General features: G+C 31.9%; 1 protein-coding gene across 1 annotated transcript in view; it reads right to left on the bottom strand.

Annotated features, from left to right (window-relative positions):
* Positions 1–15,043, bottom strand: part of dscamb (Down syndrome cell adhesion molecule b) — a 258,156-nt gene extending 243,113 nt beyond the window's left edge. Inside the window, exon 1 of the mRNA XM_056473430.1 lies at positions 14,372–15,043. Within this exon, the coding sequence (XP_056329405.1) occupies positions 14,372–14,414 (43 nt within the window). The 5' untranslated portion in view covers positions 14,415–15,043. The remainder of the gene's footprint in view (positions 1–14,371) is intronic.
* Between the last annotated feature and the right edge of the window lie 783 nt (positions 15,044–15,826).

The raw sequence follows: 15,826 nt of genomic DNA, 5'->3' as shown, positions 1-15,826 counted from the left end.
CCTACATCGGTCTAGACATTGTTTTTCATTTAGTGTTCGCAAGAAACTTGCATTTCTAATTTATGACTATTGTGATATTGTTTATCAGACTGCATCGAAATTAGATTTCAGCTTCTTCACAATGAACCTTGAAGCTTCTCCAGCCTCCAGCGCCTAGACTGCAGCTCTGCACAAGAAGTTTGGCTATAGGAGAAATGGTCATGCCCAACTGAGCCAGGTTTCTCTCGAGGTCTTTTATCCTTCACTTTCGTCAATTGGTGAAGTTTTTTCCTCGCCGCTGGCTTGCAAGGTTCAGGATAAGCTGCGCATCGAAAGATTTGCTCTTCAGTGTTTGGACTTTCAGCAGTGAAAATTAAACTACACTGAACTGAACTGAATTTAAACTCTGAAAACTGGACTGACACCGTTTCAATTTACTATGATCTTCTACGTGAAGCTGCTTTGACACAATCTACATTTGTATTCCTTTCTAAAATTATCAAGACATTCTGTTCAGATTTTTTTTGTTCCTCATTTAAAAAAATCTATTCATAAAAGAGCTTTTTTTGTACTATGTGTATGTATGTATATAGGTATGTATGTATACTACTTCCTCTTTTGTTTATGTTTGTTGGCTTGCTTGCTTGCGTGTGTGTGTGTGTGCGTGCGTGCATGCGTGTGTGTTTTGGGTGTTGTGTAATTTGTTTTGTTTTTGTCTTCCTGTTGTTATTATGGGATTGTGATTAATTGTGGGACCCCCTTGAAAATGAGACAAATGAGGTACATCTCAAGGAGTTTATATCATTAATAAATATCAATAATAATAATAATAATAATAATAATAATAATAATAATAATAATAATAATAATAATAATAATAATAATAATAATATTAATAATAATAATAATAATAATAATAATAATAATAATACTATTAATAATAATAATAATAATAATAATAATGACAACAACAATAATAATAATAATAATATTAATAATGACAACAATAATAATAATAAATAATAAATAATAATAATAAAAAAATAATAATAATGACAACAACAACAACAACAACAATAATGACAATAATAATAATAATAATAATAATAATAATAATAATAATAATAATAATAATAATAATAATGACAATAATGATAATAATAATAATAATAATAATAATATATTAATAATAATGACATTACTACTACTAATAATAAAATAATAACAATAATAACAATAATAATAATAATAATAATAATAAAAATAATAATAATAATAATAATAATAATAATAATAATAATAATAATAATAATAATGACAATAATAATAATAATAATAATGACAATAATAATAATAATAATAATAATAATAATAATAATAATAATAATGACAATAATAATAATAATGACAATATTAATAATAATAATGACAATAATATAATAATAATAATAGTGACAATAATATAATAATAATATCAATAACAATAATAATATTAAAATAATAATAATACCAATAATAATAAAAATAAAAATAAAAATAATAATAACAATAATAATATTAAAATAATAATAATAACAATAATAATAATAATAAATAATAATAATGATAACAATAATAATAATAATACCAATAATAATAATAAAAAAAAATAATGCTAACAATAATAATAATGCTAACAATAATAATAATAATAACAATAACAATAATAATAACAATAATAATAATAATGACTCCATTTTGTTCGTGCAAAATACAATTGATGCTTTTTCTTTCTGATTTATGATCAAAATGGTTGGTGTCCATCTGCAGAATGGAGCGCTGTAGTGTTTTCTGAAAGGAAGGACACACTGCACCCTCCCCACCCTTCTCCTCTGCAGAGCGTCTCTCTTTCCATTCCAGGTTGTCACGTTTTTTGTGTGTTTTTTGTTTTGTTTTGTTTTTTTCATCGTATGTGCTAGCAAGGTGACAAGAGATGCTGCTCCATACACAACCAGCCAGCAGCCAGCCAACCGAGCAGACACAAATATATTCAGAGCATTTAGTACCCTGGATTAATCGAATTATAATTTAATCATCTGATCAAACAGCAATTAGCATAATCACTTGTGGGGAACAGCTGATAGAGGAGAGAGAGCAACACATAATAAACCTCAGGCAACTGCCGCTCTAATGAGACATTTAACTGCTAAAACACACATCAAAAAGCAACATCTTCATGCTTTCTGGAGCCGAGACAGCTGTTAGGAACTGAAGGACAGTAATGCGTTTCAAACGCCAGTGATTTAACTGGGAATTCATGCTGAAAGGTACATTAGGTTCTTTATAAGGGCTCTATCCATTGTGCGAACGCAGGAATATAATTAAGCGATATAAAAAAAGCAATAATAAATATGTAGTAACAATACACGAATGTGACTTGTTTATGCAACCATAACATGATTATTATTGTCAATAAAGCTGTCGTCTCAAATAAAAGAGACAAAACAATTAGTCTTTGAAAGACTGCATATTATGGGGTTGAGACAACAATCGGTTTAATGGAATTGTTTGGCAAGACAGATTTTCAAAGTTAAATAATCTCAGGTATATATAAATGTTTGCTAAATCTTAAAACACACTCAACTACTTACATTAAAAGTAAGTGGGAGAAAGAGGGAGGAATTGTCCTCTTAACAGAGGATGAACGGACAAAAATATGGAGGTATCAATGGAAATGGAGAATTGGAGGGAATGGAGAAATGGAGGGAATTTGGTTGGAAGAGTTTAATAAGATTTTTTATCACACCCTCCCAGAAGTCATATCATGCTGGAAATTTGTCTATATGCTGGAGAAAATGCAGAAATCAAAAGGCATTTGCGAATTTGGCTATTAAAGGATTAAAATCCTGTAATTTTATAAACATTTTTACAGCAGTTTTATTTAGTGGATGTTTTTATCCCTAACATAACAAAAGGGTAGTAAACAGTTGCACAAGGGTTAACACAAACCTATTAAGGTTTTTTTATTTTTGTATATTTAGGTGAATTTAAAATAAAACAAATAAATTGAGTAATCTCAATAATTGTGCTGTGCTGCCTCATTTTAAACAAGTAGTCTGAACAAGCGGCAAAATAAATGAATGAACGAACGAACGAATTAAAGAACAAAAGAACGAGCGAGAGAACGAACCAACCAACGGACGAACCAATGAAAGAACCAACGGACGAACCAACAAATGAACCAATGAACGAACCAATCAACCAATGAAATAACCAACGAACGAACCAACGAATAAACCAACAAACAAACTAAACAATGAATGAACCAGCGAACAAATTAACGAACCAACAAATGAACTAACCAACCAATGAACAAACCAACAAACCAATGAACGAACGAAACAACAAACGAACCAGCCAACAAACCAACGAATGACCGAACAAATGAGCAAGCAAGCAAACCAACGAAAGAATGAAAGAATGAACCAACAAACAAACCAATGAACGAACCAATGGACAAACCAATAAACGAACCAACCAACGAATGACAGAACGAACAAGCAAGCAAGCGAACCAATTAAAGAATGAAGAAACGAACCAACATCTTTTATTTAAAGTTTACAATCTTTTGTCTTACTCTTGTTTAAAAAACTACAACAGGTCTCGCATTGTGAATAAACAAATGAGCGAATAAACAAGCGAGCAAACAAACAAGCAATTGAACGCATGAACGAACGATTGATCGAACGAACGAAAGAACAAACGCAATAATGACTTTTATTTAAAGTTTACAATGCCTATCCAATTAGAATCTCGTTAGAAAAACTACAACAGGTCTCTCATATATCCATTAAAATAGTGTAGTATATTATAAATATAATTATTCAATCGTTGTTAAAATATTCATAAATACAATTATTCAATATCTTAATTAATATATATTGACACACAATAAATGACTTGCATAATGGCTCAAAGCTCAAAAAAAAAGTTGCAAAACTAAAACAAAGTTCAAATTTAGTGGATGTTTTAATTTCTAACATAACAAAAGGGTAGTAAATTTGAACAGTGTGCAAGAACTTAACACAAACCAATTAAGTTTGTAACTTTTTCTTTCGTATATTTAGGTGGATTGAACATAAAACAAATAAATTGTCTCAAAGTAATTTCAAGAATTTTGCCTCATTTTAAACAAGTAGTCTGAACAAGCGGCAAAATAAATGAACGAACAAGTGAATGAACAATTGAGCAAATGAGCGAATAAACAAGCGAGTAAACGAACAAGCGAACGAGCAAGCAAACGAATGAACGAATGATCGAACGAACAAACGAAATATCGACTTTTATTTAAAGTTTACAATGCTGATCCAATTAGAATCTCTTGTTAATAAAAACTACAACAGGTCTCTCATATCCATTAAAATAGTGTAATATTAATGAATGAATGAACGAGCGAACGAACGAACGAATGAGTGAATAAACAAACAAGCGAATGAGCGAATAAACAAGCGAGCAAACGAACAAGCAAACGAGCAAGCGAACGAATGATCGAACAAACGAACGAATGAAATAAAGACTTGTATTTAAAGTTTACAATGCCGATCCAATTAGAATCTCTTGTTAATAAAAACTACAACAGGTCTCTCATTTCCATTAAAATAGTGTAATATAAATGAACGAACAAATAAACAAACAAGTGAATAAACAAACAAGCGAATGAGCGAATAAACAAGCGAGCAAACGAACAAGCAAACAAGCAAGCGAACGATCGAACAAACGAACGAATGAAATAAAGACTTTTATTTAAAGTTTACAATGCCGATCCAATTAGAATCTCTTGTTAAAAAAACTACAACAGGTCTCTCATATCCATTAAAATAGTGTAATATAAATGAACGAATGAACGAACGAATAAACGAACGAACGAACGAACGAGTGACTAAACAAACAAGCGAATGAGCGAAAAAACAAGCGAGCAAATGAACAAGCAAGCGAACGATTGAATGAACAAACGAATGAACGATTGGACAAACGATCAAACGAACGATTAAACAAATGAACGAAAGTTACAGCAAAACAAAGTTCACACAAAGTAGTCTCAAGAATTGTGTTGCTTTGGCCTATTGTAAACAAGTAGATTTTAAAAAATCTGCAAAAATATATTTTTTTTAATACAAAATTTGCAGAAACCTGCGGGCACAGATTTTGTCAGCCCAAACCACTAGTAAATAGTGAAAATGGTTTTACATTTTACCAAAACTGCATTAAAACAGACCGCCATTGTTTAAGAGTGAATAGTTCATAGAAAAAAATGGGATGCAATACTGATGGACTTCCGTTCACTAGATAGAAAGAGATACAGAAATGAAACATGACAGTATCATGGCTGCATCACCTACACATGTGAACAAATCAACAATACATAGCAGACATCAGGCAAAAGTGACAGAGTCCTGAAAGGGGGCATCTAAAAATACCAACCACCAACTTGCTCTTACATCTTACAGTCTATGCCATGTTTAAAAATATATCACAATGTTGAGAAAGCAGGCTCCGGTCATTTGTCACCCTGTCACTTTCTCCCACCTAGGTCAGAGAATCCTCAGCCTACATCCCTCTTTCTGGCTCTCATTTTAAAAATAACAAGACATGGCTGCACAGAGGAAAGCTCATAAAGAGAGAGATGCACATATAAGTCACATGATAGGATTTTACACAAGGCAGCTGATGACAGACAGAGGTATATTTGCATCATGTCAGTACTTGGAAGAATAAAGCATTGCATACGTAAAGTGTGTGTGTGTGTGTGAGTGTGTATCTCAGACAGAACTCTCATTTACATTAATATTTACAGGATGCTATAAAATAATACATTTGTGCATATATATTATATTCTATTCTGTATATTATATAGTCAAAACTACAGCTAATGTAACTAACCTAAGATCACATTGTAAAAATGATCCATAAATTAGCAGTTTTCCATATTTTGTGATTCATGGTTTTCTTTTTTTCATTTCCCCCTGTTTATTTATGCGTTTGAATTGCATTATGGGACCTTGATTTTTCTTCCCACAACTTTAAACCTTGAAAAGTTTGAAAAGTGAGTTTTACGAACATTTTTAATAGTTTAAAGTGATATATTGTCTGAGTTTTGCTACAAAAACCTTGTGTTAAATTGCCAGTAGATTTTATGTTAGTTTATAGAATAATTTCTCTATATACTATTTCTTATAGATGATATTATTTCAAACTACTGAAATATCAATAAAAGTTGAACTGTAGAGTTGAATTTTCAACATCAAAAGTCGACAGAGCAGAGATTAGATTAGAGTAGATTAGATTCAATTTATTGTCATCACACATGTACAAGTACAAGGCAATGAAATGCAGGTAAATGGAAGCTCCCAATTAAGCTCCCATAATGCAATTCACAAATGTAAATAAATGCAAAACACTTGTGAATCCCAAAATACAGAAACTGTTAATTAACAGATTTTTTATAGTGCACAGGCCAAAAATAGTACACCCATTTAATATGCTTTGAAAAAAATATATAAAATAAAATTTTAATAAAGAGGGAAAAAATCAAGAGAAACATAAAAAAATATCATATTTTGAAGCTTGCAATTTTATTTCTATTGTTTTGATATTCTTTCTATTCTTATGTTCGACAACATAACTCTGATTTCAATGCATTGTTTGAACGCACCAATATACAGTGTATTGTCTATTTTAACTGAGAAAGGGATACAAATATAATTTTTACACAACGGATCAATAGTTTGGCGTCAGTAGGACTTTTAAATGTTTTAAAATAAGCTTCTCCTGCTCACCAAGGCTGCATTTATGTCATCAAAAATACAGTAAACATTGTAAATTTGTGAAATGTTATTGCACTATAAATAACTGTTCAAAAGTAGTTTATATTTAAATTGTAAAAAATTCCAGTGATTTTAATGATGAATTTTCAACTTTATTACTCCAGTCCTCAGTCACATGGTCCTCTACATAAATCACTCTAATATTAATAATAATAACAATTATTATTATTATTATTATTATTATTATTATTATTATTATTATTATTATTATTATTATTATTATTATTATTATTATTATTAATGGTAATAAAAGCAATAATGACTGGAGTAATAATTTCATTTGAAACTACATACAATAAGTAATAAATAAATATTTAATAAAAAAGTATTTATTAATTTAACATTTTTTTACATTTAATAAATTCCGCCTTGAGAAACAGAATAATTTTCTTTAAAAAAAGTCACTTCTATACAGCTTAAAGTGACATTTAAAGGCTTAACTAGGTTAATTAGGTTAACTAGGCAGGTTAGGGCAGTTAGGCAAGTTATTGTGTAAAGATGTTTTGTTCTGTAGACTATCGAAAAAAAAAAAAATATAGCTTAAAGGAGCTAATAAATTTGACCTTAAAATGGATTTTAAAAAATTAAAGACTTTCTCCAGAAGAAAAAATATTATCAGACATACTGTGAAAATTTCCTTGCTCTGTTAAACATCATTTGGGAAATATTTAAAAAAGAAGAAAAAATTAACAGGGGGGCTAATAATAAAATATTTATTATATATATATATATATATATATATATATATATATATATATATATATATATACACTTTTAAAAATTACACTATAAGCCCTCCTGTGAAATATTGATAATTTTTTCCAATATTTTTCTATATCTACACATTTTTAAACGTCACAATTTGAATAAATCATTTCTAATAACTAATCGCTTTCTTTATATTTGCCATGATGAAAGTACATAATATTATACTTTAATGGCATAGTATTCAGCTTAAGTTAATTCAACGGAATTCAGTAATTCATCTTATACAGTATATATATATATACCAGTGCACTAAATCCTACTTAGAGCTCGGTTTTATATCTTGCCTTCTCTGGCAATGACTGTGAAAGATACCTGATTTGCATATTAAACAGAAACACAATGTCCTCAAAATGTATTCAATTTAAACCTACAGTTTATTAAATGTGTCAATAAACAGTTGTTTATTAAACCTAAATGATTTCATTAATCACACATTCATATAAATCTACAAATATCAAAACTCGTTCATATAAATTAAAAGAACAAAACAGATCAAGAATAAAACAGTCATCATGAAAAGAAAAAGACAACTGTTTTCCACGTTGTCCTCAAAATGACCTCTAAGCGTGTTTCTAAAGAACTGCACTGTCTTTCTCAGTCAACAAATCCGACATAATTCCCATTAAACACTTCTCATTTTTGAGAATATGCTACACGCTACTGCCTTTCGCTGTGGAATCGCACTTATATCACCTGCACTTCACACTGCAGTCCTTTATGCGTCCTTAAGTGATAAAATCATCCACGCTCCTTAAGTAAAGCACACAAAAACTGCCGTTAAACATTATCCAAAGACGAGCGTCGAAATAAGTGGCTAGCATTAAAATCAGTGGGCGGTTTGACTCATTAAAAGTCTCATCTTGATGAAAATATCCTTTCAAGCATAAACATTTCAAGCAAACAATCATATTAGAAAAGAAAAAGACAGAGCAAAACGATGTTGGAACAGTTAAATGTACTCAAGGATTGGAGGACGCTTACTCAGAATCTTTAAATAGGTAATAGAGGATTGCAGGGCACAGGTCTTACAGGACTATCCAACAAACTCGAACAGATGGGCCTCTAATCAGCAAACTGCCTTAATTGCCCCCGATAGATTAACTCCCACCAAACACACAGTTCCACGCAGCCAAATGTAGTCAAATCACTTCGCGCATTTCTCTTTAGACTGCTGAAGAAATTCCAGCTTGACCTGAAATAAAGTCTTTATCGTGGATCTCGGCATTCTGATTACTCGCTGTAATTTCTGTCCGTATATTTACTGCGAGCGCTGTGTAATCCCTAATGACAACAGCATGTTTTTATACAGGATTTAGACGGCTGAGATTATAATCCGTGGCAAAGCATGTGTTTCTGTGGACAACAAGTGAAGGATTATAATATTTCGAGTTACAGATCGGAGGCAGTTATATTCCTTTTTGCATTCGCTGTGTGGATTTGAACTTGAATGTGTTTTGCTTTAAATCAAGATGCTAAATGACTGCTTCTGATGAGGTTTTATTAATAGGTGTCTTTAATGTAGAAATTGAATAAAGGTATATATTGTTTTACAAGTAAAGCAATCTTGCTGTAAATGCTTTATACAGTTGAAGTCAGAATTATTAGCCCCTCTTTGAATTTTATTTTATTTTTTAAATATTTCCCAAATTATGTTTAATAGAGTAAGGAAATTTTCACAGTATGTCTGATAATATTTTTTCATCTGGAGAACGTCTTATTTGTTTTATTTCGGCTAGAATAAAAGCCGTTTTTAATTTTTAAAATCCATTTTAAGGTCAAAATTATTAGCCCCTTTAAGCTGCGATTGAAGTCAGAATTATTAGTGCTCCTTTAATTTAGTTTTTTCTTCTTTTTTTATATATTTCCCAAATGATGTTTAACAGACCAAGGAAATTTTCACAGTATGTTTGATAATATTTTTTCTTCTGGAGAAAGTCTTATTTGTTTTATTTCGGCTAGAATAAAAGCAGTTTTTAATTTTTTAAACCACATTTTAAGGACAGAATTATTAGCCCCTTTAAGCTAATTTTTTCCCCAATTGTCTACGGAACAAATCATCGTTATACAATAACTTGCCTAATTACCCTAACCTGCCTATAGTTAACCTTATTACCCTTGTTAAGGCTTTAAATGTCACTTTAAGCTGTATAGAAGTGTCTTGAAAAATATCTAGTCAAATATTATTTACTGTCATCATGGCAAAGATAAAAGAAAGCAGTTATTAGAAATGAGTTATTAAAACTATTATGTTTAGAAATGTGTTGAAAAAAATGACAGAAATTGGGAGAAAAAAATTAACGGGGGCTAATAATTCTGACTTCAACTGTATATACACACAAGGGACGAATCTTTAGTTACAATGTTGCATTCATCAATTTCCATATTTATTTATTTCATTTTTAAATCTAATATGCAATCATTCTTTCCTTAATCGAATTTGTATTTCTTCTAATCATGTTTTAAATGATGCATTAAACCACGCTGTTGATTTAAAATTACAATCAGAACTCCCAGTTCCAAAGAATGGTTGAAATTTTTACAGCAATGTGAACATTAAGGATTATTCTTTCAGGTCGGTCAGGCTTACATTTCTCTTTAATATGCAGATTGACTTACATTCTATGTTTGTGGCTCTGTATGTACTGTTTTATAGTGTTTTTTTTTTTCTTGTTTGTTTATTTTATTATTTTTTAATGTAAAGCCTAACCAGGGACGAGGGCTACAAATTAGCTTTATGTCCAATTATACAAACAATGTCAAGTATAATGGCTCTGTTAAATAAACAAGCAAATAAAATGAAAAACTGAATTAAACTGAACTTCAACTCTGAAAACTGGACTGACACAGTTTCAGTTTATTAGAACTTCTATGTTTTACACAATCTACATAGTCAAAGCGCTACAGAAATAAAGATGAATTTAATGTATTTAAACATTCTTTAATCATTATATGCTCATTATTTTGTAATAATTATTCTTGTCAATTTGCACTAATGTGCACTGTGACAACATGAAGGAATTAAGTTAACTTATTAGTTATTTACAAATTTAATTGGATTGAACATAAATCTATGAAGTTGACTTCAAAAATTGTGTTGTTGCGGCTCATTTTAAATAAGTAGGTTGAACAAACAGCAATTTTTTGAGCGTGTGTTTGTTTACTAAATGCATTATTTAAATGCATAATACTGATTATATTCATATTTTTGAATGCATTCAAACATTTCAACTGACCCCCTAGCACTGCCATGTGGCCCCCTGGTGGTCTTTGGATCCCAGTTTGATCATGTCGATGGTAAACAATGCTACAAACAAATAATATACAGTTGAAGGAAGAATTATAATAATTTCATTATTTTTTCTTTTTTAAATATTTCCCAAATGATGTTTAACAAAGCAAGGAAATTTTCACAGTATGTCTGATAATATTTTTTCTTCAGGAGAAAGTCTTATTTGTTTTATTTCAGCTAGAATAAAAAAAAAAAAAAAAAAATTTTAAGGTCAATATTATTAGCCCCTTTAAGCTATATTGTTTTTGATAGTCTACAGAACAAACCATCGTTATACAATAACTTGCCTAATTACCCTAACCTGCCAAGTCAACCTAATTAACCTAGTTAAGCCTTTAAATGTCACTTTAAGCTGTTTAGAAGTGTCTTGAAAAATATCTAGTCAAATATTATGTACTATCATCATGACAAAGATAAAATAAATCAGTTATTAGAGATGAGTTATTAAAACTAATGTATTTACAAACGTGTTTTCTCCGTAAAACAGAAATTAGGGAAAAAAATAAACAGGGGGATTAATAATTCAGGGGGGCTAATAATTCTAACTTCAACTGTATATATATATATATATATATATTTTTTTTTTTTTTTTTTTTTTAATGAATGACTGAATAAATGACTGAAATCAAATTCATAATAGAACATTTGACGCAAATCTTCAAGTCTAATTTTGATCTGAGAGTCATTAATAGGGCCAAACAGAATCACATTTTTGCTATTTCTGCTGTAAATTTAGTAAAAAAAATTGATTTATGGTCAATTATTTTGGGAGTATCGTAACAAAAATTTTAATCTATAAAATAAAAAATAATAGCTTTTTAACTTTTATTTAATGTTTACAATGCAAATCCAATTAGATCCACTCGGTAAACAAAGCAAGTCTATAATATATCTACTAAAAGACAGAATATATTACTTTACAGCCTGTATTATAAATAAATCATATAAACACTTTCATATTAGTCAATATTATTATGAAATTAGTATTAGTTGAAACTGAGAAAACTGAATAATTATAAATTTGCACACATTTACACAAGTAAATATACAGACTCAATGATGGGCCAAAAATGTGAGGAAATCTGCGGATTTCTGCGCACGTAGATTCTGTGAGCCTAGTCATTATTAACGAAAAAAACATTCCTCCCCAATAAATAAAAACAGCTAAACCAGTAAGACACATATTCAGCCTGTGCCCTTTCATTGTCTGTCAGGGGTCATTCATTCACACAACGGCCTTATTTGATACACGTCTATAGCTCTAATAATAGAGGTTTCCATAGTGACAGGCCAAGCAGCATGTGATAAACCTTCTAGACTACAGGCTTGAATTTTCTAGAATACAGTTTCTGAGAAGAAAAAGTGGCCACCTGTAATAGGAAGGTTGTTTGTGGCTATACTAAAAGGCGTAGCATAAGGCTTAGTTATACTCATAACTTTTTCCACAATTAATAAATTAGCATATTAAATTCATCACCCTCAAATGGTTCCAAATCTGTTTGAGTTGAGTGAACCCAAAAGAAGATATTTTGAAGAATGCTGAAAGCCTATGAATTGAATAGTATTTTTATTCCTAGAATAGATGTTCGCAGTTTTCGACAATCTTCAAAATATCGTCTTTTTAAAGGTTTGCGATCACTTGTGGGTGAATAAATGATGTGTAAATCTTCATTTTTGGGTGAACTATCAAAACATCAACAGTTTTAAAGAAAAAAAAATGAATTTCTTAAAACCTCATGAAGGTGTGTGTTGATTTTATAAGCATAAATGAAGGAGGAAAGATAGGGAGCGTCTCATTTCAGTCTGCTCTGTTGGGCGATGGTGACTGATGAGTTCTTACTGCTCTTTTATGAGTTTCAGCTGAAGCAGGGGTGGCGCAATTTCAATTCAAAGTTATTACAAAATACATCTCAATATTTTTTTTTTATCTCCCATTTGCCCCGAGTGAGAAAAGCCTCGGAGAGAGCTCTGCGTTTCGAGCTCAAACATGGAGAGCAGGGGTGTATTTATCTCCCTTCTCTGAAGAGCAGGATTATTTCTGTTGTTTTCTTTCGCAACATCCTCACCGCCTCAAAATGACTGCCATTCAAAGCTTCACATTGAGGACTCATGCCAGCGTTCGCCCAATAGCCGTTTTACGTCAAATCTTTCAACCATTTTTTAAAATGATTATCAATCCTAGGTTTTAAACTCATCCTGCAGTAACCTTCCATCGACAATATCTGCCCGTCTCCAATTTTTCGAGGAGACAAGTCCATTTTCCCCATTCTGTTTTTCCCTCCATGGCTCCCTCCTTTCGTACACACCCTTCCATGTTTGCACCTACTGACCATCTCTTCAATTCTGCCGAATCACACCTTTGTACTCTAGTGTGAAGATGCAGTTTTACAAACAGGTAGCAAGGATGGAAAATCACGCTTTAGGCAAATTCGGCCTTATAAAATATAAAGAGAGCTTTAAATTTCTCGCTGCACACACATGCATCCACGCAGGCGCAGTCCCTTAAGTACACACACACACAGCTATTAAGGCGTTGTGTAGTATTTTTCAGCTACTCACCCTGCATTTCTCTTACAGACCTTTTTTTACTGAATTGTACATCAGCAATAAAATTAAAAAGCAGAATGTTTTTAAGACTCTAGGTAATCTTATTTTTTGCAAATAATATTTGTGTTTTATGACCCAGAATTTAACATATGAAAATGGTTAAATTTTCATTTTGATTTTCCTGCAATCCACCCACTGTGAGTGCACAACAGGGGTATTTTATAAACAATAACTGGATGAAATTATTTCATCTGACCAGCTGAAATGTTTTAAACATACACAGTGTTAATTATCTGTCATCAAATGATTGTGTTTATTCAATAAACCAATTAACCTCTCTGCCTCGATTAAAAAAAGAAACTACTCAGAAATTACGATTTTTTTTTTGCTCTGCATAATTAAACTAAATCAAACATAGCTGATTCAAAACAGATATACGACTGGAATAGGGTGCAGCACATACATATAAAATACGTCAGTCGTTGTGGATTAAAAAACAACAATACTGAGACTTTCAAAATAGGATATGCGAGTTTGAAAATGGAAAGCGCACGGATGAGTAGTTTCTACACCAGTCGGTGTGATAAACAAGAGGTCACATTCATTAACATCTCCCCATGCGTAAAACAAACGACAAGAAACCTGTGCGATACCTGCCGGAGGCCCCAGTGTGTGCACAGGAATCATTATAAGGAGCTTTTGCAGTACGCAGTGCTGATATCATCAAGGCCATAATCTGACAAATAAGGTTTTGTTTTTAATTATATATAAATAATTAGAAACTCTCAAAGCTTAGGTGACCACCCGTGACACAATTAAAAATTAATTTGCATATTTTCAGCACAACCCTTTCCAAAATGTCATGAAGAGAGTACAGTAAATGAAGTTTGGCATAAGAACGATAGAAGGAAAAATGAAGACTAACCATTCAGGATGCTCTGGAGAAAGAGAAATGCCAATATCCACATGCCCCGCTGCGTTCAATCCCCAAGCTAGATTTTCCTCTTTTCACTTCGCACACTTTGTCCACTGCTTTTTCCCGATCCCCCACTCAGAATGCCAACGGTCAGGTTAAAACAAAAGCCAGTCCGGATTTCCTGTGCCAATGACTTGAGAGGATCTCCACCGTGCGTCTCGCGTGTGCGCTTTTGCGCCCGGTCGTTGCGCATGAAGGATGTGCGGATGTTCTGGTGTGATTGTCTTGGTTAAAGCTCCGGATGCTGCTGTGCTTCAGAGGGGCTGCTGGATGCAGGTGCCGATTTAGTAGAGCAGGTGGTGATGCGGAGGAGAAAGAAAACTTTCAAAGCAAAAAGCAACGGTGCCGTTTAAGTGTGTCATTTAAAAGCAAGGGGAAGCAAGTATTTCTTTTAAGAAAAAAAGGGAAGAAAAGGAACTAAACAGGGGAGAATAAATCATAGGTGTTTAATCAGAAACGGGAATGGAAAGAAAGTCCGGAGAAGCTGAAGCGGCAGGAACAAAGGTGAGATCCCAGAGTCAGACCATCTTCTTGAGCACCTCTCGCCGTCCAGCAGGCTGCAAGCAGGCGCATCTTCCTCCTGCGTGGCGCTTTAATCGCATTGGTTCGTGTGCTGCTAACCCTCTCTGCCTCAGAGCATTAGAGAATAACCCTCTCTCTCCCCTGCCTCCACAGCCCAGCTCACTGCTCACTGCCTTAAAGGAGCCGAGACACTCCTCTGAAGGCTCAGGCACGAGGACACACCTATTTCAGGTGCGCACTTAGTATGGAAGAGGAGGAAAAGTCCCGCACTCCACCGTATATAGCTGATATTTATTAGCAAAAATCTTCTCCGTGCTGTTTTTATTTTTTTAAGGTGAATTTCTCAACCAAATTTCTGTCATGTTAGGCACGATCTAAGGATATGGATTAGCTAGAGTGTTTCTAAAAGCCCACAGAACAAATGTTTAGCAGATACGCACAGTTAAAAAGTCTTTCCTCTGCCGTAGCTTTAAAAAAGACACTTGAGACTTCGTTTGTATTCGATTTACTCGGTATGTGCTTAAGTGAAATGTTAATGTTTGTTTATTCCTAATTATATATTGCAAGTTTTTTTTTTTTTTTTTTGGTTTAGAAAATGACAATTAGTCAAAAATTGTCAAATATTATTTTGTGTGTGAAAATATTGTTGAAAGTATTGCTTTCTTAACTCGTCTGAAGTTAAAATATTGGTATTATCTACAATGTTTTAAAACATGAAACACATTGTTTGTTTTTTTTTCCACCAACTGTAATTTATTCCATTATTTCCAGTAGTAGTTTAATAAATCATATAACTAGTAAATGCAGAGAAAATAAAAATGTTGGGGTGTTAATTTTTTTCCATTGCTGTATTTACACTACTGGCCACTTTAATAGGTACAC

Source organism: Danio aesculapii, chromosome 15 (assembly GCF_903798145.1).
Source record: "Danio aesculapii chromosome 15, fDanAes4.1, whole genome shotgun sequence".
NCBI lineage: Eukaryota > Metazoa > Chordata > Actinopteri > Cypriniformes > Danionidae > Danio > Danio aesculapii.
The sequence above is the reverse complement of the archived record's forward strand: the minus strand, read 5'-3'. Positions and strand labels throughout refer to the sequence as shown.